General features: G+C 41.3%; 2 protein-coding genes across 2 annotated transcripts in view; one reads left to right on the forward strand and one right to left on the reverse strand.

The window, feature by feature from the left end:
- The window catches only part of LOC101531866 (glutathione S-transferase alpha I), a 175,638-nt gene that overhangs the window by 132,650 nt on the left and 17,629 nt on the right, over window positions 1-25,359 (forward strand). The gene's annotated exons all lie outside the window — the stretch shown is intronic.
- LOC101531950 (glutathione S-transferase Yc-like) lies at window positions 121-12,848 on the reverse strand. The gene is made up of 7 exons (XM_004599720.4): window positions 12,713-12,848; window positions 9,064-9,171; window positions 6,948-6,999; window positions 5,541-5,673; window positions 3,325-3,466; window positions 1,311-1,442; window positions 121-359 (listed from the first exon to the last, which is right to left on the reverse strand). The coding sequence occupies exons 2-7, from the start codon at window positions 9,148-9,150 to the stop codon at window positions 240-242; spliced, it is 666 nt and encodes a 221-aa protein (XP_004599777.2). The 5' UTR covers window positions 9,151-9,171; window positions 12,713-12,848; the 3' UTR covers window positions 121-239.

Consider the following 25,359-nt stretch of genomic DNA (forward strand, 5'->3'; position numbering starts at 1 on the left):
TTATTTAAGATAAAAGGCACATACATTTAGAGCTTCTCATGACTTCATGTTTATCAAAAACCAAGCAGAAAGCATTGTAACTAAACCTACATATTTGGTTTTCAACTGAATTAATACACACATACTTAAAAATCTTTTATTCCTTACAAGAATCAGGATCAGCATTTAATTAAAGTACTTCATTATTTCTGGAGGTTAGAACTGGTCTTGTCTATGCTTGGCATCTATGTCTTATCAATTTAAAAGAAAATCTTCTTTGCTTCTTCTATGCATTTCTTGTCCACAGGAGGCTTCCTCTGGCTGCCAGGTTGCAGGAACTTCTTCACGGTGGGGAGGCTGCTGACTCTGGTCTTGAGGGCCTGCAGGGCACAGATCAAAGCTTCAGGGGTGAGCAAAGAGCACCCATCCCTGGGTCCTCCTAGACAAAGACCAACTGAGTCTCCTCTAATAACACCAGGGTTGAGGCTGGGCAGCAGGTGCCAGTGACCATGCAAATGGAGGGCGGGTGATTACAGCACAGGGGCATTCCCCAAAGACATTGCTAGGACTTTCTGGAGTGCTAATCTCTCTTCTAACTGTGCATCAATCTAGACTGTTCTTTGCTCTTTACAACATAAAAGGGTTTCAAAGAGTTCATGAAATATTGAAATTAGACATTTATTTCTTATTTGAAATGAAGGATGAAGTCGGTTTTTTGTACTATGTGTTTTCTATGAACTTTGTGAAGAACTCTCATTCAAGAAAGAAAACATATCTGTCAGCTAGGCAGACCTGGGGGATCCAAGGTGGAGAACTGAGACATGGGAATATAGAATGGGAAATGGAGGAAGTGTTCAAGGCTAACCAAGAGCAATCACAACCAAGTTCCAAACAGAGCCAAAGGCAAGAGCTGAAGGAAGGGATGGGACCAAAGCTATATAGAGAAAAACAAAATCTGACCAGGCATGATCCAAGCCAAGGAGATCACATGGGAAGACATTCGCTCTGAGGGACTTAGTGTGAAAAAATGAGGATACACAAGATGAAGGAGTTAAGGAAAAACAGAGAGCATCGTGGGAGATAGAAAGAGAGTTGCTGGACCCTGGTCATTCTCTGTAAAAAGGTAGAAGGTTCTTCATTGATGACAGTCATCATGAATTTCATGGAAAACAATTCTTTTTGTCTCAGAATCAGTGCCTAGAAGCTCCTTTTGAGACCTGCGGTGGTAGTAGTGATGGCTGGGGTTGGGGGTCAAATCTTCTTCAACCCAAGAGACCAAACGTTAGATGAGAGTTGAGATCTGCCACAAGAAGATCCAGGCAGTAGGTCACCTGCAGCAGAGGGAAGCTGGCGATGGCACTGGGGTCCAGCTCCTCCACATGGTACAGAAGCTCCACCAGAAGAATGTCAGCCTTGCTCAGCTTGTTGCCTACAAGGTAGTCTTGTCCGTGGCTCTTCAACACCTGGTGAATTAAGGGAATGACATCATGGTCACAGGCACAGTGAGGCTGGGCCCTGTTCCCCTCTGAGCCCCTCCAGCCTGATTCTCCCATTTCTGCTTCTCCCCTGGTGGGTATTGAGTTGTAGAACTTTCTCCAGGGCCCTGGATCCTGAGCAATGGACATTGCTCACTCAGCGAAAGTCCAAAGTCCAGGATCCCCTTTCACTCTCCCACATCACTGTGTGGGCACCACGCTTGCACCTTCCCAGTGCGAAGGGCTTAGCTCCTGCTGCCCTTCCTGCCTGCCCCATTCCACAACTCTGATCGGAGTGATGGACGGTGGCGGGCACTGTGCTTACTAGTAGTACATGTAGGAGCCTGGACTGGGAATGCCTCAAAGTTTTTTTTTTTTAGGGGGATTCCCCCTGAACAAAATGGAGGAATCAAAGCATTAACCAAGAAAAGATGGAAAATGGAGTAGATGAATCAACCACCTCAGCTTTATGCTTCCAGCAGAAAACTGGACAAGGGGAAACCCTAAGACGGACTATGTCAATCAGTGGACTCTGCACCAGCCTCATCATACCTGGACTGTTGCTGATGATATGTTGGTGCTTCTAATTGATCGAGGTGACGCTCTGCTGGCTCTGCCTACAAACCTGAGAGGGCCTCCCTAAGAGGCGGTTGAACTTGAACTGGACAAGTGGGATGCTGGACTCTGTATGGTGTAAACTTTTAATTAGGGAATCTCAACGGAACTTGAGCTGTGGTTATGCATCAAGGTGAAGGAATTCATGATGGGGGAAGGGTTTGGGGTGAAGGGGGGGGGAAATCCCAGTACCTATGAAATTGTGTCATGTAATAGATATCTTTTGCTAGTTTATGTCTTGGGATTGAAAAAAACTGTGTGAACTTGAGTTCTTCCTCTTTGAAAGATTGACTTTTTTCATTATTTATTTTTATTTGAAAGGGATAATTCACTATCATTTACTATGTTATGCTATGATTTCTGCTTGTATATTTATCTATAAATCTACTTTACCCCTTACAATTGTGTTTTTGAATCATTATATTTATTCAACAGAATTTCCAGTAAGGTATGATCTCACAATCTTCCCCTTTGACTTTCAAGAAAGGGTCTTGACTAAGGAAGATATTAATTTATAATAATGACACTTCATTTCCCGTCCTACCATCCCTTTCCTCAAATATCTGAGAACCATATCACCAAATTCTATAGATTTTGGTTTCTAAACATCAACTTGTGCATCTCTCTTGCCCTCTACTGCTGCCCCTGTTTGGATCCACATCATCTACCCATGAACTCCGCAGCGCCCTCCTGACAGGTGACTGCTCTCCTGTCTCCCTGCACATGCACCTTTTTCCCCCCCCAAAGTTGGGCTTCTACATGATCTACTCCAATCTCCAGTAGGATTTAATGATTCCTACAGATCAAATTCTAGAAATGCCTTTGAAATTCTGTGCAATTGATAATCTAAGGCAGATTTTAGTGACTAAAATTTCCCTATACCTACAAAATCATATCATGGAAAAAATAATAGTGTATAAAATTTCTGAAGAAAATTAATCAAACTGAGCAATTCTTTTTCAAGTCTATTTTCATATAGTTCCTTGAGCATTCATGTGCTCAATTACCACTCAGGAAGGCCCTGTGGCAGTGAAGGTCAGTGCCCCCGGAAAGCCAGGCCACTGTTTCTCTGTTTTTTGTTGTGATCTACTGAATGTCTGAACCCCAATAAATCATCTGCTGAGACCCTTACACACTGCCCCCCACAAGACCCGGGCATATCAACACTTGGGGTGAAGCCACTGGGCTCATGGCATTGTCTCTGTAGCAGCCCCACAGCCTTAGTGCCCCTAAAAGTGAAAGAGCTTCCACCTACCTTTTCAAAGGCAGGAAAATACCGGGTTTTTGCTTTTTCTTTGATCTGAGGAATGGTTATCTCTGGTTCTCCAAGTTCAAAGAATGCATTATTAAGAATCATTTCATTCAAATCTGCCATGCCTTCTGCATACATATCAATCCTGAGAGACAAAAACAGTCAAATTATCAAATACTTTCTGCTTTAGACTTTATAACTTGAAGACTTCTCTTGACTGGAATGTAGAGGTTGCAAAGTAATTCATTGCTGTGACAGCCTTTGATATACCAGTCATCATACTGTGATTTATATATATATATGAGAATAAACAAAGTGGGAAATATACACCTTCAGTTTTTGTAATATCTATTACCAAATACAGTGACAATGATTGCTAGCTACTTGCTTAAAGTGAAATTCATGACAGCATGTGTCGGATCCTGGCATGTGACCACTGGTGCCACAAGTATGGTGTGTATCCTTGCTGTGCTGTGCCCAGTACACAAGCATAGCATGGCTCATTTAGCCAATGATATGGCAGCCAATTCATTTCATGAGAAAGTCTCCATCATCATCATCTCACACGTGGTTTTCTCCCTCTTTTTTCCTACTTAAATATCTCAAATAATTTTTATACTAACTACTAGAAATTCTCCTAATTATGTATGATGAAAATGGCTTCACAATGTGTTCCAATTCCAGTCATATTTGCAAATCTTGAGACCTCACCTAAAATATTCCCTAATGCAGTACGTTTCTGTGTACAGTTACAAAAAAGGCATATGATATGAAATTTTCCTTCCTTTCTTTGAAAAAGCTCTTAAAATGCTTTTTAAAAATAGTAGGTTTATAATCTAGTCATATACCATAAATGACTACACTATAAAGGTTTTAGTAGATTCACAGGATTCTGCAATTATTATCATTCTATTATTCCAGAATATGTTTCTCACTTTTTCTAAAAAAAAAAAATGTATATTCAGGTAACCACTTCCCAGTTTCCCTTCCTACAGCACAAGATACTATTTTAGTTGTTGTTTAGCTTCCTTTTATGTCTTAATAATCTCAAACTACATGTGAATTGTAGCACCCTTCATTACTCCATTACTTCTTCAAGGCAAATAAGAGTCCAGTGTATTTTTTGCACTTTGCTTATTCATGCATCTATTGATAAATATTTGCTCTATTTTCACTTTCTGAATATGTTGTTAATGCTACTAAACATTTATGTTCAAGTATTAGGATGTACTTCCATTTCTTTTGAGTGAAAATCTAATAGAATTGCTATGTCATTCTCTAACTTTTTGAGACCATGGCTGCATACTTTACATTTGTAATTAGGTAGCACCATTGTACGAAGGAAGACATCCAACCTTTAGGGGTACTGACTCTCATTTCTTATTCTTACATGAAGTGCATCATATAACAACAGAATATTCAATGCAATTCTCTACTAATCCTTACCTAAGAAATATATATATATTGGCATATATATATATATATAGGCAATATATACATATATATATTGGCATTTATTTCTAATAACCATGTAAAAAGTAGACAAATGGCTCACATTTTTGTTCTACCCATGAGAAAATGCACAGCTCGTGTCAAAATCATGAAAGAACATGATGTGTCAATGTCTGTGATCAATGACCCAACAAATAGGATTTGTATCTGTGCTTTACTGTATCCTGTGCCAAAACATAGCATGACTCATGATTGAAGACCTTCTACTTTAAAATATATTATAATATAATATAATATAATATAATATAATATAATATAATATAATATAATATATTACTTTAAAATAAATATATAATAATTTCAAGATCCACTATTGTTTATTTCCTGGGAATTAGGAATTAGATCCTTTGGATTCTTCCTTTCTCAGTTGTTCATCTTTTACAGTCACTAAAGTTCCCTGTCTTAAACTGCTGGTTACAGCCTGCCCTCAGGAAGGACTTGAAAAGAATATTCCTTCACCTTCAAAAATCAGAGTTTATCACTGTTGCAAAACCTCTGATACTGTAACCTGCATCTTCTATCCCCAAAGTGACCTAAATCCGTCTACAATCACTCTGTTCATCTGCACAGGACTCTGCCACTCTCAGTCCTAATGGATGCCCAAGACTCAGACAGGTCCTGCTCGCCTGACAGTCATAGTCAGACACAGCAAAACCCACATCAACCCTTTCTTATCTGCAGATGTAAGAAGAGAAAATACACCATACAGTGCTCTCTCTTTTATGTCTTTCCCATAGAGGTTGTATTTGTTGGCAATGTAGTTGAGAATGGCTCTGGACTGCACCAGCTTCATTCCATCAATCTCAACCATGGGCACTTGCTGGAACATCAACGATCCATCTTTTGGAAAAAGAAAAGGAAAAAAAGTGAAATGACCATGGATTTTCACTCTTTCAAGAAGGAAGTGTTTGTTGAAATGGACAAGTTAATGGGATGTGAGAATAATTTTCTCATTCATTCTCAAGAACCTTTAATTTTTTCTTCTTACAGTCCTGCTTTTTAAATTAATTCTTTTTGCTTTTATACTATTATTTCAGAAGGGTTTTTTTTAGATTTTATTTATTTTTATTGAAAAGGCAGATATACAGAGATGAGGAAAGAGAGAGAGGAAGATCTTCCATCCCATGGTTCATTCTCCAAGCAGCCACAATGGCTGAAGTTCATCAAATCCGAAGCCAGGAGCCCAGAGCTTCTTCCTGGTTTCCCATGTGAGTGCAGGGTCCCAAGGCTTTGGGCCATTCTCGACTGCTTTCCCAGGCCACAAGCATGGAGCTGCATGGGAAGTGGAGCAGCCAGGTATGTCCTTGCGACCATAAGGGATGCCGGTGCATGCAAGGCGAGGACTTTAGCTGTTAGGCTATTGTGCTGGGCCCCAAAAGTATTTCTATTACCCATACAGATATACACCACGGCTCCTTGTCCTTTTCTGTATTTAATTAATCTTCATGGCGATTTTAGGGATAAATTTAGAGATATTAAAACAAGCAGTAATTTGTATATTTCTTAAAATTGAAAGTTCCCAGAAACTTCATGACATCATCTGGAGCACAGATGGGGATTTCTTATAGGCCCTTCAGTGTGCCCTTCAATAAACACCACTTGACCTGGGTCCTTAACCCCAGGGCTTCTGGCACTTGCTCCTCCTCTCCTTTCTCACACTAGCATCTGGACATTCTACTAATACATGTTACTACCAAGTCTAAAATATACAAAGTCAACCTTAGAAAATATGAAGGAATAAGGAACTCATGTTTACTGTTAAAGTTTCCTTTATACAATTCATGCTCCTGTGTGTCTTTGGGCATAAGCGACAGCATCTGAAACTGAGCTGAAAGTAACTCATTCCTGGTGCAGAAAGCATCACAAAGCAGGCAGAGGGCATCGCCATGACCATGAAGGAGTAAGAAGGATTACTTTAGAACATACTCAAAGATATCTAGATATTTCCGCCTTATGACACGTTGCCATGCCAGCTCAAGTTCTATCCCTTTCACTTTCCAGTCTTCTTTCTTGTCTATCCCCAAATGTCACTGTACAAACACCTAAACACATTATGTGGCATGTAGCTTTCTGCTTGATACCCTCAGTAAAGTTCTTCAGATGATTATTCTTACCATTTCTTAACTTTTCCAAGTCTTCTCGAGTTTTCATATGTATCTCTTCAAACTGGTAATAGAAACAGTACAAGACAGCTTTTTAGTTCACTCCCCAGCATTACTGATTTTTAACTTCAGTAGCCCTGTCGGATGTTACATTGGGCAGAGCAGTATGCCAGCCTGAGGCAAAGGAATGTCAGGAATGCCCTACAGGGACCACTCAGGCCCTGTCTCAGACCACCAGGATGAGTACCCTGCACTACAGATCATTTCTCACATGCACAAGCCAAGGAACTGCCACCTTATCCAATCCCTTGTGCCTTAGACGCGTAAAAGCCAGTGCTATATACCCTAAGCTGTCATTTCCCTCATGTGGTCACCTTTCCATGTGGAAGTGGTCCCAGACCATCTCCTGTCAGGGAGTGGTCTGTCAGACTCTCTCCTCTGAGTAATAAAACCCTTTGTCTGAACTAAAAGCCTCTCCCCCCCCCACTCTCTTTGTACTGCCCCTGAACCTAACATTTTGGTGCTCGAACCCAGGAGAAGGTAAGTGATGGTCTCTGACAAGAGCCAGCTCTCTGCGTCAGAGCTGAGATCCCCCCTCTTCCAAACTCCTCTTCTTTCTCCAAACTCTCTTCATTTCTGTGTCAAGCACTGGGTGAGAGTCACAGGGGGATTGCCAAACACCCAAGTCCTGTGGATTCCTCAACCCACCTGGAAAAACCCCAGCCAGGTTGTCCCACATGGCTAGACCTTGCCCACCATCTTGCCTTTTTTCTCTCTTCCCTTTCTTTTGTTGCTTTCTGACTGAAAGTGCCATGTTTTCCCTCCCTGCTCTGAGATCTGAGCTGCCACAGTCATTTCTTTGGACCCTGACTCGGACTAGCTTGTGAAGATAACTATGACAGCCTCTCAGCCATTAGCAACCCCACATGCTATACCAATCAGATTAACAGTGTCCTCCTGACTTTTTTGAGGTTGCGAAAATCCTACCACCTTGGACTCTGGCCATTTGAGTTGGGCTGGAGAGTCCAAGTCCCCTACAGATTCACTACCTGGCTGCCTCCTAAAAAAAAATCTCAAAAACCTGCAACTCACAGACTTGCAGGTATGCTGATTTCCTTCTGCAGCACAGCTTGCACTCAGGCCAACTAATTTTCTTTTTGAGGAAGAAGAGGAGTTCAGAAGAGGGGGCATCTGTAACATAGCTTGCACTCGACACAAATTAGACAATGACTCAATTTAATCTTAAAATTCTCTGTGATCTATGTAACTTCTGTCACGGCAATGGCAAATGGTTAAAGCTTTCTTATGTTCAGGCCTTCTTTTTCCTGTTTGTCAGTCTCTAATTTACTTGTCTGCTTTCTCATAGATACCCATGAAGATTAAGGGCAGGGACTGTGTTTGTCTTGTTCACCCGTGTTTCTCTGGGACCCAGCAAAGAGCTCAGCCTTTATTAACTGTTCAACTACCGGTTCAACAAATCAATGAGTGTGTTCTATCACTAACATACTGTTTGTTAACAATCTAGCTTGACCTGCCTCTCCTTTGATATTTGTACTTCAACTCTTTTTTTTTTTAAGATTTATTTCTTTTTAATTAGAAAGACAGTTTTACCAAGAGAAGGAGAGAGAGAGAAAGAAATATCTTCCATCTCCAGCTGTACTTGCCAAAAGGTGGCAACAGCTAGAGCTGAGCTGATCAGTAACCAAGAGCTCTGCTCTTCTGAGTCTCATATGTGGCTTCGGGGTCCCAGGGACTTGGGCCGTTTTCACTGCTTTCCCATGCCAGAAGCTGGGAACTGGAAAGGAAGTTGAATAGGCTAGACACAAACCAGTACCCATATAGGATGTTGGTGCTTTCAGGCAGAGGATTAGCCAACAGAGCCATTGCCTTGGCACCTGTACTTTTACTCTTATCACACAAGTTAATCATTTTGGGTATTTTATTATGAAAATTCCTATTATATATGAATAGAAAAGTGAGTATTCTCATTTCAGGCTGTGAAACAACTGTCTTCCCTCTTAACAATTTTTCTAATCATTTAACAAGACACATCTCTAGGTTTATGTAAGAAGAGTATCTGATACAGTCCATTTTATGTTACCTTCAGATGACTTCACTCGGGACCTACCTCTACTCCAACTGCAGCCAAGAGCCACCGGATAGATTCCATCCTGCCCCGGGCATCAAAGTAGTGAAGCTTGGGCTTCTCTGCCATGATATTAGGCTCCTGATTTCCCTAAACATGAGTAAATCAGCAAATGAGCAAATGAGATACGGAATAAAAAATACATAGCTGCTATTAAATTATGTATCATGAAAGTATCTTCCTTCACTTTATATTTTAAACATTTTTTATTAAAAGCAGAGAGACAGAATAGAAGGAACCAGGGAGAAAAGAGGAAGAGATGGAGGTGGGGGATAAGGAAGAAGATTAGAGAGAGAGAGAAAGAAGGAGACAGAAGTGAAGAATATTCTATTCTGATTCCCACAGTGTCAGTGATTGAGCTAAGTTGAAGCTCAGAGCACGATCTTAATCTTAGTTTATTTTGTAGGTGGAAAAAAGTTCAGCTGCTTGAGTCCTCAACAGCTTCCTCAAAGGATTAGCAACAAAAGAAAGCCAGGATCAAGCATACAGCCTTAAATAACACAAGACTCTAGTATGGGACAAAGCATTCCTAATAGTGTCTTAGCCACAATGTCAAACTCTTACTGCAGGATGTGACTTCTTTACAGCATGTTGGGAAAGTTTCCTGCTGGTCTTTCTCAACCCAAATTATTGCCCATCAGTGGCCACCGTCATATTGCACCTAACAAATCTCAAGACCCTATTGAATTCTAATAGCTTGAATATTTACTGTTTTGTGCAATCCCATAGTTTCTATAAGATTTCCTCATTTCTGTTGATTCTTTTTTTTTCACATTCAGTTGTGTATTTTCAAATGGTTATTCTTTGAGCTCATCAGTTATTTCCTCCGTTTTATCTACTGTGGCTTTGTGATGATGTTAGTTTTAATTTCACCTCATGTGCTTTCCAGTTGAAACACTTCTGCTTTATTTTTAAGTACTTCCATCTGTATCAGATCTCTCTAAGAACATTGAATTCTTTGCCTGTGTTCTCTGAATTTTCTTGAGTTTCCTTAAGATAACTCATATGAAATCTTTGTCCAATCCTTTGTAAATTTCCATCTCAGATGGTGGGTTATTTGCATCTTTTTCTGATCTTTAGGAGAGGTTATGGTTCTCTGGAAATTTTGATGCTTTAAATAGCTGGGTTTTTTTTTTTTTTGCATTGCTTTGTCTGTGGCTGTCTTTCTAGACAATTTAAACAAGAAATAAGCAAGAGATTTCCTATGTTCTCTGTCACCAGATACTCCTCCTATTTTAGTACTAGACGAAACCCAATTCCCTAGGTCCACTTTTGATCTGATTTTACTGATTCAGTCTTACATTACTCTGCCAAATTTAACTTGTTCCATATCTGCAGCTGATGTGTTATCTAGAATAAACAGAATAAAATTTCAAGGGAATAGTCCATCCATAAGACATCTTCCAGGGTCTGTGGTAGATCCAGACTCTCCATCCTGTGTCCACAGGTAACCTGATATTAGAGACATCCAGAACCCCAGCCCACCAAGATGAATGCATCCTGGGAATAGGATCAAGGCTCCTTCTGCTGTGGTCTCTGGACTGCTGAGTTGGGCTCATTGCCTGGAACCACATCTAGAAGCCATTATTGATGTTGCCTTGGAAATAAAACTTCCCTGCCAGTGCCACTGAATTTTCTTGGGTATGGAAATGGGTCCAGAGGCTCTCTGCAGAGACACAGGCTTGGGAAAGGGACCATTATGACCTGCTGAGAGCTACATTCTATTAGTACAGTACTGACTCCAAATAAAGTCCTGTAATTCCTTACTGACTGCCCAAGATTAAAAGCAGTATGATGGAGGTATGTTTCAACTATTCAGACAGAACCTAGGTGGATTGTTCCAGCTATAACTGTCACCTTATCCAATGCAGTCTTGTGGATGTGCACCATGCTGGCAGAGGCTAGTGGGGATACACATAAAAGCAAGGCAAATTCATCAAGTACTAGTCTGTGCCTGATACCAGGACAACATGAAAGACTGTCCACATACAATTGCTTCAGCAAATTGGTGGATCTGTCAGGTGAGGCACTTTGCCAAGCCAGCCCTGGGTCCTATGCCACAGTCCTGTGGCCTCTTGCTTGCCCACATTTAGAGGAAAGTGATAAAGGCTTCCTTCTAGACACTCCGACTGACATCAAGCTGCTGTTAACCAGAGTCAGAGGTTCTTACACAGCCTTGGGGGTGTTCACAAAACCCTACCAGAGGCCAGCAGTCACAGTCAATGAAATCAGTGGTTCCTTGTGGTGTACAGATACTTGCTAGATGCTGCACAAATCTGGGCTCCCTCTTGAGCACAGCTTTGAGGCTGTATGCTTCTGGGCTTTAACAGGTGCAGGTTCTTGATAGGGTTGGCCTGACTATGAGCTCTCAGTTTACCATGCTGAGCAGTTTACCATCCTCTCCTGACCTCTCTGCCCACTCACTGGAGCTTCACTTTCTGCAAGTGGTAGAGGGAGGGATAGCAAAGCCCACCTGGCTGAGGAAGCTCCACGTTATCACTGCACAGGCATGTGGGACGGGGCAGGGCAGGGCTCAGCCTAACAGAATTTTTCACAGTCCACTTGCCACTGAGATTCAGTTCCACTCCATTTCCAAGCAGGAAACATCTTTATATGCCAAAAGAGTTGAGTTGTGACCCAGAACACCAGCCCCTGAATCCAAATAAGGCTATTTATTACTTTTTCTAGAACATTGCTGACTCTCACATTCTTATCCTATTAACTTCCTTTTTTTTCTTTGTTAAATTTTAGCAAGCTGTTTGTAGGTTTTGTTGTAACAAGCTTCAAGCTCCAGTGTCTAACTACTTCTCTTATCACAGAACTTCAGAGCTTCATACATCTTCTAGTGAGGGTTCTGTCGGGGGTTATTTTCCTTTGCCTGTTGAGTAAGCAATGCCGAGACCTTTCTGTTTGCTACAACATGGGGAGGAGATGTGAGTACAGACACTATACCAGATAAGTAGAAACCAGTAAAGATTCTGAATATCCTACACTGAACCAGTCAGGCCCTCACAACAAAGAATTCCCCAGCTTGTGGGAAAAGACAGCAGCAGTTCCAAGCCTGAGTCACCGGCCTGTGCTCTTTAAGTTTGTTCAGGTTTGTCATAGTTTTTGAACTCCAGAAAGAGGATGAGGCTTGCTATCTAACTAATGAAAGGCAAATTTGAATTAGAGATCAGTTCTCCTGATATTCAGAGTTAATTAACCCTAGATCAGTAAATCTTTTATTTGAATATTTGCAGACTAGGTAGTATGAGAATATCAAAATTCACAAAGAATGTGTGAATTACTTTTAGATAAGATGGAATATTAGCATAATTCACATTCTTCTGGCTCTGATCATGTCTCAGTTCATCTAAAATACTGCTATCTCTTCTCACCACATGGTATTACTTTTTACTCCATTTCTGTCTCAGGCTCTCACTTTTCTAAACTTTTATCTTTGCATTTTTGTAAAGATGTAGTCAATAGACAGAATAAATTGGACTGTCACTTAACACCACTAATAGGTAGAAAGTGAGTAAAAAACAATGTTTTCTTGTGCTAGGGACATATATTAAAACACTTCTCTAAATATCTAAAGAGAAATAAGTGAGAAAATGTAAGAAGTTTTTTTAAGATTAGTACTCACTTCGTAAAAGACTTTGATCCTCTTGGCCTCAAGTTTAATAACAACTCCTGCTGTGTTATGTAAGACTTGCTCAATTCAAAAAGTCCTTCCCCTTAAAGGGAAACTTCAGTTAAGGAAAAGCCACTCCCACAGCGTCAAGGAGTCGGGAAAGACAGGAAGGAGGATAAATTGTACAACTATTTAAAGGAAAATGCTCAGTCATATACTTCTCAGGACACGTCTATTAAGTTACTTTTTAAGGTTGGTGGAAAAACATTTAAGCAAATACTTCAGATAGATCTTGTTTTTTTCTGCAGCTAAAGGGAACAATGCTTTGAAAAACTCATTATGTGATTTTCAGGAGATAGATAAAGAACTTAGACAAAAAGTTTGCCATTCTGAACTTAGCAGAATGGTGATGGTCTGCAAGAGTGGGTTGATTGCATGCTAGAACCCATCATTCTGGTTTGCCAACTAAAATTATGGTCACAGTTACAGGTGACTCTCACATTGCCTGGTGAATGGCTTCACTAAATACTAGATGTTAGCTTGAAATTCAAATTAATCTGGGTGCCCTCTGTTTTATCTACTAAATCTAGCAGTATTTACTTCTTGATTTGGCTTCCTACCTCACTCATATTAACCTTGCTAGCCTAAGGCTTTGCATATGCTCCTTTTTAAATTGAAATTTAAGTCACACATTATGCTTTCTATTTTATGTCTTGGTAAACATTGTATTGGTTTTATGTATATCTTCTAAGATTCCAAACTAGACTTTGATTTCTTAAGTGCAGAGCTTTTGTTTATTTGAGGCTGGTTCCCATAATATGAACACAACCCTAAAATAATAAGAGCTCGAGAAATGAAAGAGTTAAGATTTATTTGGATAAAAAATTCTAGCAAATACAAAACTAGAAAGAAGAGTATTCCTCAAGTCATTCTGTGCTGAAGACGTGGGTGCTTTACTTCCCTAGCTGCATGGCTGTAGCCAGGGAAACTCGGGCCTGTCAGGCTTGAGGCTTGGAATACTAGCTCCTAGTCTGGGGTTGAGGCTTGGGAATTTTCTCTATCTACAGACACCATGCTGGGAGCAGATCTTGAGTAGATTTAGGCTTTAGACTCGCCATCTTGGCTCCCTCCATTACCATCATGCTGTGTGAAGACCTCAGGTAAGTCTGTTGTGGAGGTTTGGGTGCTTACTCCCTCAGCTACATGGCTACAGTCAGGCAACTCGGGCTATCTGGTGGTGTGTTCTGGAAACTTGGAGACGTGTGGTTATAGGGAGTCTGGTGATGGCACAGGTGGCAATGAGCAGGGACCTGAGGGCTCATGTCCAGGTGAGGGACTTCCTTGGACAAGGCCACTGTACTTGAAGGGTTAGAACATGGAATCCCCCAGTGAGTATCTGGAAAGGGAATGGGTACTGTGAGGCTGGGCCATGAAGCCAACAAATACATAAGTGAATCAGGTCTGGGGGTAGAATCTGTGGGGCGAGTATGTGGGTGAGCCCATGTGGAACAGCAATCTCTGTTGACACTGGGGGTCTGATGGGGCTTGGGTCACCTGGTCCATGTCCCGGGGCCCACCTGTGTGGTGGATGTTGGGGCCATGAGCCCCAGAGTGGGGGTTTCAGGAGAGCCTGGGTCATCTGGCTCAGGACTTTCAGCCTGCCTGTGAGATGGGTGTGAAATCCTTGAGCCCCAGGGATTGGGGGGCAGGTCTAGTGGGTCGTCGGTCTCCTGGCCCACGTCCCTGGGCCTACCTGAATGTCAGTGCTGGGTGTGAGAGCCCTGGGGTAGGGGACCTGGTGGGGCTCAGATCATGTGGCTCAGGTTCTTTGGCTCACATGTGGGGAAGTGGGGTGCTGTGTTCGTGAGCCTCAGGGTTGGAGGTCTGGCTTGGCCTAGGTCTCCTGGCTTGGGTCCATGAGCCCACCTATTAGAGTCCTTCTCAGGATAAAGGATAGAGTGCTAGACAGCATATCATGGTGCACATAGAGGCCATGGAGCCCATTGGGGGCTGCAGAGGACACCTGGTACCATAGCAGAGGATGGAGGGCAGGACATATGGACAAATACCCCAGCCAAATGATGACAACAAATATCTGGGTGAATGGAGACTATAAAACTGATTCTGTAAGCTAATGGACATTGGAAGTGTTTCTTCATCCATAGATCGGTGAGATCGACAGCATTTCAGAACTACCGCATCCACCTGGGCAGGACCCTTGGAGTATGTGCCACTTTGTGACCCTGGGTTGAAACTGGGTGGCCTTTCCCCATCCTTGGGTACTGGGATGGCTGGGAGGCTGGGCATGAACTATCCCCTTATTTCTCCTCTTCCCCCAAAATGAGAAGAAGAAACAGTTTGGAAATAATGATCACACCCACTTCTCCCTCACCCTTCCCACACTGATCAACTGTGTAAACATCATCTAAAATAATTGCTTTAAAAAGGTTTTTTTTTTTTTAAGAAGAGTATAACAGCCTACAAACTACTCATTACTTCATTTCAGCAATTGCCAAAAGTCTTTTTTTTTCATCTATGTTACGGAATGAGCTCAGCTATAATATCCTCCTAAAACACAGGTCCGTGACCAATCCCTGATTCTTTGAATGTGACCCTGATAAAGAACAGACTTTGCAGATACAATTTACTTAAGGAATTTAGGATTATTCTGATTTCTGTGGTAAGGTCCCAATTGATAAGTATTTCTGTAGCACAGATAAGACATACATTGGCAAGTGTGAGGAGATGGAAGATGAAGACAAGGACCACTGTGCTGTAGCCACACTCTGCAAGCGTGAGATGCAGAGGTCTCCCCTAGTTGGAAGAGGCTGGGAAGGATCCTCTCCTGTGGTTCCCATAGCACTGGGATCCTACTGACACATTTTACCCTTTGTCTATGACCTTCATGTCGCAACAAGGAATTACTGAATATGCAGCCATCTGTGTCGGGAGGCACAGAACATGATAATCACTCCCTGCTACTCCCTCACTAGTATAGATTATACCAAAGCAAATGTCAGGCACAAGAGTACTTTGTCTACAAATTACTATTATGTATCTCTAAAAAGGAAGCCTCCTTTTCTAAACACAAGCAAGCTGTTCTTGCATCACACTGTTATCATGATTTATTGTAACTGTTCATCATCCTAATCTCTTCAATGATGTCACATAGGTTGCAGTTGGATTATTTGTGGTGACATGCAAACAAGGTTCATGCATAGCTGATGAGATGAGTGATGAGCTTCACGAGCATGTGTGCATTGTGGGAGGGCTTCTCCGTGTCTCAGCACATGTCTCTACATCCTCCAGGGGTACATGGGGTTGGGCACAGTGACATAGTCCATTGATGATGAGGTACTGTGGACACAACATCTCCTTCTAGGGAAAACCTTCTGAGACTTTGAGCTGCCATCTTGGTTTCCTTGATTCTGTTCCCCCTTATTCCATTCTGGTCTAGCTCCTCCTCCCCCAATCCACTGCAGCTGCTCTGGTCAGGCCCACAGTAGCATCCTGTTGTTGGATCCCCTGTTCACCTCTCAGTCCTCACTCTTCATCTGTAGGTGTTGTGATGCCCCTTGTTCCTCTGTTTCTCTTCCTTCTGTGACTCCTGGCTGCCTCCATTCAGTTGCTGTTGTCTCTGCATCTGCCTTCTCTGGCCAGGTGACTTAGCCTGACTTTCGCTACCTTCAGAATCATGACTTTAGTGCTAGTCATAAAGACAATGTGGTTTCCTTCTTGCTCCCTCCTGGGTTACTTGATCTAGATGGACTAGCTGTTATTTTTTGACAGCACTCCATCAGCCCCATAGAGAAGCGGACATATCAAGAAAATGAAATCTCCTGCCTTCTTCTATACAAGCCATGCTCTGCAACAGCTGTGGAGTGGACCATCCATATATGGGTCCTCCTGCCCTAGTCTTTAGATAAGTGCAACCAGCTGATGACTCAACTGCCACCTCCTGAGATATCTTGATCCAGAACCAGCTACGGTGTTGCTCCCAGATTCCTGACCTTCACACATCACAGGAGATAATAAATGTTTGTAACGCTTAGATCCTGAACTTTGGCACACTTCATTATGCAACTGTAGGTAATGATATATTCGTGCCTGCCATCTGAGCTTATCTTTCAGCTTTTCCTCACTGCACTCCCACCACACTAGCCTCCCTCCTGCACCTGAAATGTGCTTACATTATTCCTGGCAGAGGCCTGTGCCTTCACAGAGGTTTCTGGTTAAAACTCTGTCAGGTGACTCTCTTGCTGGTTTCATCCTGTCTTTCAGAGTTTAGCCTTCCTTTGTATCCTCTGAACCTAAAACAATCCAGGGAACAAAGTACATGATCAATAAATATGAACTGAACTGCAAAAAGTTCTTAATTCATTGGGATCATAATTATTGAGAAGTTTTTGCCAATTTATGAAATTATGGAAAAATTTTTTCTACTAGATACCGTTGGCTGCCCTGTTGGGTAGGTTGCTGAAGTTTGAATTATGTGGGGAATGTGGACTGGATGAAGGGTAGGGTAAGAAGTATCACTATGCTCCTAAATCTGTTTTGTGAAATATGTGAAATTTTTTCACTTTACAGAAATAAATTGAAGGACAAACAACATTACTGAGTACAGAGGGAATGATAAAAGAATTTGGCAGAAAGCTGGGAGCAAAATGAACTAAAGTTAACAGAGTAATATGGTGGCATCTCAGGATTGCTATATCCCAAAAGCTCTCAGCAGAATGATGCTAAAATATACTCAAATTTGTCCTTTAAAAATATTTTAGGGGTTCAGTGCAGTAGCCTAGCGGCTAAAGTCCTCGCCTTGCATGTGCCAGTGCTGGGGTCCATACAATGGGTGTGGATGACACGAAGATGTGAAGAGAACAGCTCCCCTGTTTGGCAAGGTCCAGAGGAACTTCCAGCTGTTTGGCAGGGCCTGATGGATGTCTCTGACCACCTTGATTCAGTCTCGCCCCATTTTGCATGGACACTCAACCACCCCACTAGGAATTCTGTAATCTATTAAAGCATTGTTGTTTGCCCATGTGAGGTGGGTTTTACAACTGATGTGAGCTTGGAAGTTAATGTCACTGATAATGACTTGGTGAGGGGGCTTTAACAATTTACACACGGGAGCATAATTAAACCAATGCCATTTCTGAACACTTTATTGTGTGCCTAACCATTGCCTCAAATCTGGCCCAGACATGTACCACACCTTCTGGGAAAGGGCTTGATAAATATCCTACATATTAATGAAAGTGATGGGAGTATGAGCTGAAACTGCTATGGCAATGAATATAGTTACTGTGACCTTAAAGGCCATCCTGTTTTCGCAATTTCTTTGGAGCATAGGAAATGTAGCTGTTTTCGCCTCTATATAATTTTTGGCTAGAGGAATTAAAGGATGCTTCTATTAATATTATGAAGATATGCTTTTAATTATTGTTTGATTGTTTATGGGGTTATAGAGCCTGTAATTGTAAGGGGATTTAATATTTGAAACTTTTGTCTTGGATTTTTACATTTTTTCGCTTGTAACATATTTCTCCCGTTAAATGATGGGCAAGTTGTGGAAATAGAAATGTAGTAGGAATGTATTACTGATTAGTAGGTAATCACATGTGCCTTGGCCTTGGAGTCCTGGCTGTCACCCAATGGCTACTACTGAAGAATGAATAATAGCTTGCTTTGAAGAAAATGAATATGGTAACTTACAGAATTATCTTTTAGAGCACATGGTTGACCATGAAGTAAAAAATGAAATAATCCAACATCTGTGCATACCCCCTTAGTCATGAAGTAAAAATAGAACAATCAAATGATTGTGCAGAGGCTTGTGATGTGTCTGAGTAAATAAAAAGGACAGCTTCTTCTTGAGCTGTTACAAGAGGACACCAAGTGACAGTATTAGGAGAGAACACTGACACTAGTTGCTGCATTGATAGCCTTAGCATTCTGCCAAAGTAATACGGTTGATTCGCTTGCTAAAGTGCCCCGTGTCTGCACTCCTCCTCACCCACTTGGGCACATCAACAACACAGAGCACTGATGTATTCCATGGTGCATGAACACTCAGGGAACTCTGAGTTTTGGGAATCGGATTGGGCAGGTACGGAGGAACCAATCATACCTCATGCCCCTGACAGTTTCTCAGCCTAGGACCAGCACAATGGAGTTTCTGTTATATTCTGTCCATTCTCCCCTGCAAATTTCCTTTCATCAGGCTCTAAAGAATATGATCATTTCTGTAATTTTTTTTATCTTACTGTTGCTTAAAACAATGCATCTTCTCATTACGCAATCATCCTTGATCAGCATTTCTTAAATGTGATCTCACTACTATCATGCCACAACTACATGATATAATTCCTTGTTATGAAGGTTACTTTATGGTTGAATTATTAGTGCTGCAATCCAAGAATGTCCATATCTATCATTTCAGGCAAATGAATAACTACACTTTGTAGATTAAGTTTGTGACTACCAGAAAGAGTGTGTAGATTGTGACAAATGCTCAAGGTCCACATCCGCACCCATAGCTTCTCGAGGTGCACATGAATTCTGTATGGTGTGATCTGTGTGTGATGACTGAAGACACCTCAGCTGTGGCCCGCAACACAGGCCTCACAGGAAAGTGGAACAGACACAGTGGCCTGGAGCTGTTGTTAAAAGCTTCCTGATACTCTGTAGAAGGCAGAGAGGGGACTCAAAGGATCCCTGAGAACTAATGAAGTCAGGAGTTAAATGTGGCCAGGTGGGAAGGACTGACCAGGCAAGGTGAGCAACGTGCTTGGTCTAAAAGGCAGGTGACCTAAGGTAGTGTATGCTTTGCTGTGTTAAGAATCCTCTGAATGTAAATAAACTGATATGTCATGTATTATTGATGTGATTATTCTTTGATAGTGCTAACCTCATTTCAAATTTCTGATTGAAACATAAAATTCAAGGAGCTATCTAATGGTAAGGAGGCCCATTTCTCACACTCATGCAGGGATAACATCATTTACAACTGTGTGGAAATGTGCAAATGGAGTAGTTTGGATATAGCAGTTTGCCATTCAGGGTAGCATTGCAAGCAAATATAAAACACTTGTTGGGGTAATAAATACCGAACGTTAAAAATTCACTTTGGGACACCTCTGCACCCTGTGAGAATAGTTGTATTAGTATTATCATTAGTATTAGCATTAGTATTAGTTGCCGAAGGCTCTGCAAGAGTCAAAGTCCTTTAACTCTACTAAAAACATCTGGATGGCATTGGGAACTACTAAACAGCATCTTGGCAGATTGTGCTGTCCAGACCACCAGGACCATTTCCTCAGTAGAAATGTGGTGTTCAAATAATTACTAATACTCTGAAAGTAAGTAATTTTTAAACCTATATTTGCCTATCTTTTTATTTGTTCCTTTATCTTATTTTTACTTACTCTATGTTGTACACTGCAGTTAATGATTAATTCAAGAATTATCTTTGTTTTTTAATGAGCCTCCTAATTTGATTAAAGGGTAAAGAACTTGACCCTCTTGGAAATATTATGATGCCCAAGGTTGAAATTGTCACCAGATGTTTAAATCCTGGGCACCCTGGCCTGTCCACCATGTCTAGGCTACATAAGCCCAGGTGAGGGAATAGAATGGGGATCAGGGAGTGAGTAGAGGTGTGAGACTACGTTCAGAAAACAAGGACTCACTGAAGGCTTTGAGCAAAAGAGAAAATATTCCCAGTCGCACTTCAGAGAAGCCACTTGGTCCTAAATGGGGAAGAGACTAGAAGGAAGAAAAGCTGCATTGAGGGCACCACATGTGTTTGCTCCCTTGTCCCCTCTCCTGTGGGGGATCCCTCTCCAGAAAAGGGGATTCTGCACCCCACTGTCCAAACTTTGTGAGAAGAATGAACACACGGGTCTCTGTTTGTCATTGAAATGAATAACTGCTTCTCACCCATAGACTCTGCCCCAGTGGAAAGCCAGGGGGATATGGGTTTCAGATCCACATTCATAGTTCTTATACATAATCTGTATCATGACAGTTCAGGTTTAAGTGACACTAGGAGAATTGGAAGTGATGTCTGTGTCTCACTGAGCATTACAGGACACGGTAAAGAAAGGCCAGTTGCCCAGACGCTATGAGGGACAACAGAATCTTCTGAGACTGCAGTTTTGCCTCTTGGAATACAGAGGAGTCCTTGGTTGACCTGATACACATCTTAAATTTAATGAGAAAAATGTCTTTGTTTTCACAATAAAATGGTTGTTAAAGAAAAATCTTATGTGCTGTTCATAAAATGGGAAAGATTGTGGTGGGAATACCTGAGAATATCAGAAGTGAATTTCTATACTCGATTGTTTCATAGATGATAAGACAGATTTTGTACATGGAAAAGCAAAGGAACTGGTTTACCTTTTTTATTTTTCAATATTTAATTCCAAGAAAGATACTATAAGGACATTTGAAACCTGATTTCATATCAGACCACAGTGTAAAAGAATATATTCGCATTAATTCTGCCATGAAGAGTTAATTGCATCATCAACCACATTTGAAACAGTTTATTGGTTTCACAAAAGCCAAGATCAGTGTTTATTGGATATGCTTCTTTGATTCAAAACTTCACAACACTAGTTTAAATAGGCTTATCTTCCACACCGATCACTTGAAACAAAATCTTGATGTGTATTCCTCGTCCACAGACAACTTTCTCTGGCTGACAGGCTGCAAAAATGCCTTCACTGTGGAGAAGCTGCTGATTTGGCTTTTCATGGCCTGCAGGGCACAGATCACAGCCTCAGAGAAGAGCAAAGAGCACCCATCCCAAGCACAATCCAGGGATTCTGATTCTTCTAGCCAAAAACCAACTGCAATTCTATGGCTTGATTCACGTCCTGTGTTCCCGCTGATCTCTCCTTCCTACCTAACACTTGGTGGAACTCTGATCACTCCTGGGTTGTCTGTTGCAATGCTGCTTTGCCATCTTTGCACCTTCTCTGTGTCCGCCAGGTCCCCAGGTGTCTCTCAGCTGTCGTTCTGCTCAATCCTATAACCTGGGATGGTACTCTCTCTGCCTCTGCTCCCCTAATCCTTCTCTATTTGCTTTAACATGTCCTTCCCTATTCCACAGTCCTCTCCTATCCATGTATTGTTTTTCTCAGGCTCATTTTATGTACAACATTACAAATTATGCCAGTCATTTTATTAATTTATTTATTTATTTATTTATATTTTAAAGGTAGAGAGAGACACACCCAGAGCAGAAAAAGATCTTTTACCCACTGGACCACTACCCCAATTTGGTAGCATCCTGGACCTTGTTAATGTCAAATACAGGCCTGGAACTCAATTATTCACATAAGTGACTGGATCCCAATTGAAATCACCACATGCTGCCTCTTAGAGCATGATTCATCAGTAAACTAGAATCAAAAACAGTCAGAACTTGAACCCAACCATTCTTTATTTTTTATTTAGATGTGTAAAAAGGACAAATTCCACCTACATCACAATGTAGATAAGATTTAGGAGCTTACCCTTCCTCCTCCCCACAGTTCCCATCTTCATTCTTCCTTCGTTATGTTTTTTTTCAAGTTTATACAACACCATACTTTCATTTCTCTTTGCAATCACACACTCTATAACATAAAGTTATCAACATATGGCAAGTAAAAAAATAATTTTACAGAGCAAAACAATTTCCCTTCAGAAAGTCTCATATGCCTCTTAAGTTATATTTGTTTCTTCTCTAATAAACTTTTTTTTTCCCTGAAAGGACTCCTTTAATGTTCCCTGTTCCTAAGGAGCCCACCTGATGATAGGAGAGGGTTGTCATAAAGAGACCAAACGTGCAGACACACCAGGGCCTCCAGTTCCCTTGGGTCTTGAGAGAGCTGTCATTTGGGTGTTGTTTGCTATCCCCTGGAGGATGACACTGATTACAAAGACTAGTGGGCAAGCACCTTATGTGCCTTAGTCCTGGACCAGCTGATGCTGCAAGCAGATTTACATGAGCAGAGTCAACAATTTAAAGAGTCTTCAAACCCTTCAAACCCAAAACCACATGTTCACTTCATCAAATTTTACACTAGACTATGCGGATGGCCTGACTATCCAAACACTTGGTAGCAACTTCTGCTTCTAGAATTATGATTTTTCCAAGAGGATCAGCACTTTGTATTGGTTATTTGAATGGCAAGCCAAGTGAGGCAAAGGTAGTTACCAACTTACTGTGTTTATTGCAAGGCACACAAGAACCAAATAGGTGAAATTAAGCAAAAAGGAACATATAAAGAGGGAAATCAAACATAGCAAGATCACTAGAGCACAGAATGCTAGTATATACCAAGCAGCACATATCCACACAGGACATTGTCCAAGTGTTCTGGGAAGTTCTACCCTGCTAGGTGGCAATGGATGGTTCCTGATGTTCCTGAACTGAAGGCTTTTTTATTCTAACAGAGCCTTCAGTGGTTGGCATAAAAGGAACTGATGGATTTAGCAAGGGACAGTCTCCATGAGATGCTAGATATTAGGATTTAGTGCCCCAAATGTAAATATCCTAGCTTCTAGGTGTGAAACTTGACAGTTATCAATGTGGCTATCAATCACCCAGAGTGAAGTAGGGGGCCTCTTCACCTTCAGCCAGTCACTAGACTCAGACACAGCTTGTGTTAAAAAAAAAGGAGCTGGTGTTGCCAAAGTGCAATCACGATAGTTGGAATAAAATACCACTTTACTTAGATTCACAAGGATCTTGATAGAGCAAAGCAAGCATCATGACCATCATGACCATGAATTTCTCATAGTTGGGTGTCGGGGGCAGAGGCACGGGATTTATAATTCAAACCTTCTAAGTTTAGGCAATGTGAGGTTAATTCAACCTCACAAGGATTTTCCAGATCTTCCCAACACAGGCCCAGTTCCCTTCACACATTTATCTGCTCCCTCTTGTGCTTCAAGCTTACCAAGAGATTTAAGAGGACTGAGTAAATTTTGTTAAAAACCCTCCAACATACTCTCTTATACCCATTTTCTGAGACACAAGTTTCTAACTCAACCATTCTCAGTTCATAGCGTGTTTTATAATATTGTCTTTATCGTCCTGGAAGGAACTCCCCAAGACATCTCCCTATGTTCCAGGAGCACCAGATGAATAAGTATCATCCCAGTCCTTGAAGTATACAAGCTTTGCACATAAGGAATTACAAATCAATATCAACATGTACTAGAGGGTCCCTACAGAAGGATCCCTGGGAAAGAATAGTTGAGAGAGTTCAATGGAATGTCTAGTTGCAAAGCTGGGGTAAGTCAAAGAACCTCAAGGGTTGATGAAGGCCTTAGAGACAGCAATACTGACAAGCATCTACTTGGCCTTGATCTCCAGAGAAACAGAACAGACCACAGCAAAGTCACCCGGGGCAGGTGAATAATCTGTCTGATATATATTTGGATTCTATTGCTAATATTTTGTTCAAGACTTTTGTGTCTTTGTTCATTAGGGATATTGGTGTGTAGTTCTCTTTCTCTGTTGTGTCTCTGTCTGACTTTGGTATTAGAGTGATGTTGTCTTCATAGAAAGGTCTAGAAGGATTGCTTCCCTTGCTGTTGTTTTGAATAGATTGTGGAGGATTAGGGTAAGTTGTTTTTGAAAGGTTTGGTAGAATTTAGCACTGAAGCCATTTGGGCCTAGGTTTTTCTCTGTTGGGACAGATTTAATTACTATTTCACTCTCCATCCTGGTTATAGATATATTTAGATTACTAATTGCCCCATGATTCAATTTTGGTAGATTGTATGTGTCCAAAATCTATTTCTTTTAGGTCATCTTGTTTCTTGGCATATAGTTGCTTGTAATAGTTCCTGATTACTCTGTATGTGTCCGAGGTGTCCATTGCTATATTTACTTTTTCATCTCTGATTCTATTGACTAGTGTTTTCTCCCTGCTTTTTTGATTAGTTGGGCTAGTGGGCAAAGAACAAATTAGCAATTGTACCAAGAAAGAGCTGGGTTAAAGTCCTGAGAGGACAAGGATTACTTTGTGTTAACTTTGGTCCATCTTGCTCCCAGCCTTCTGCCAAATTCTTTTATCTTTGCTTCTGCACTCAATAGCCTTGTTAGAATACACTTGTTCTTTGGAACTATTAGTTCCATTGCAACATCCTACATCAACAGGGCAACCAAGAACATCCAGTAAAAGAAATTTTTAGTTTTAAATCTCTTAATTTAACAAAAAATTCTCAATAATTATGTTCACAGTGAACAATACCACAAAAATCTGTTTTCAGTTCAATACATATTTATTGATGACATACTCTCTCCCCTGGATTGTTTCAAGCTTGGACTATTGAGCTTGGAAATTTATAAGACTAAATTTTGGGCCCAGCACAGTAGCATAGCAGCTAAAATTCTACTGTTGCACCTGTCAGTATCCCATATGAGCACCACTTCTAATCCCAGTGGTCCCACATCCCATCCAGCTCCCTGCTTGCAGCCTGGGAAGTCAATAGAGGATGGCCCAAAGCCTTGGGACCCTGCACATGTGTGGGAGACCTGGAGGATGCTCCTGGTTTCTGGCTTCAGATTGACTCAGCACCAGCTGTTGCAGCTTCTTTGTGGAATGGATCAATGGGAAGATCTTCATCTCTGTCTCTCCTCCTTTCTGTATATCTGA

The sequence above is a fragment of the Ochotona princeps genome, chromosome 1 (assembly GCF_030435755.1).
Source record: "Ochotona princeps isolate mOchPri1 chromosome 1, mOchPri1.hap1, whole genome shotgun sequence".
Lineage (NCBI taxonomy): Eukaryota > Metazoa > Chordata > Mammalia > Lagomorpha > Ochotonidae > Ochotona > Ochotona princeps.

What these genes read in the sequence shown, in the direction of transcription:
- LOC101531950 (XM_004599720.4), bottom strand. Translation starts at nt 9,150, where the DNA reads ATGGCAGAGAAGCCCAAGCTTCACTACTTTGATGCCCGGGGCAGGATG. An exon ending in TGGCTGCAGTTGGAGTAGAG is followed by an intron (nt 7,000 to 9,063) that starts GTAGGTCCCGAG and finishes TTCTATTACCAG; the next exon opens with TTTGAAGAGATACATATGAA. An exon ending in CCAGCTTCCCTCTGCTGCAG is followed by an intron (nt 360 to 1,310) that starts GTGACCTACTGC and finishes TGTGCCCTGCAG; the next exon opens with GCCCTCAAGACCAGAGTCAG.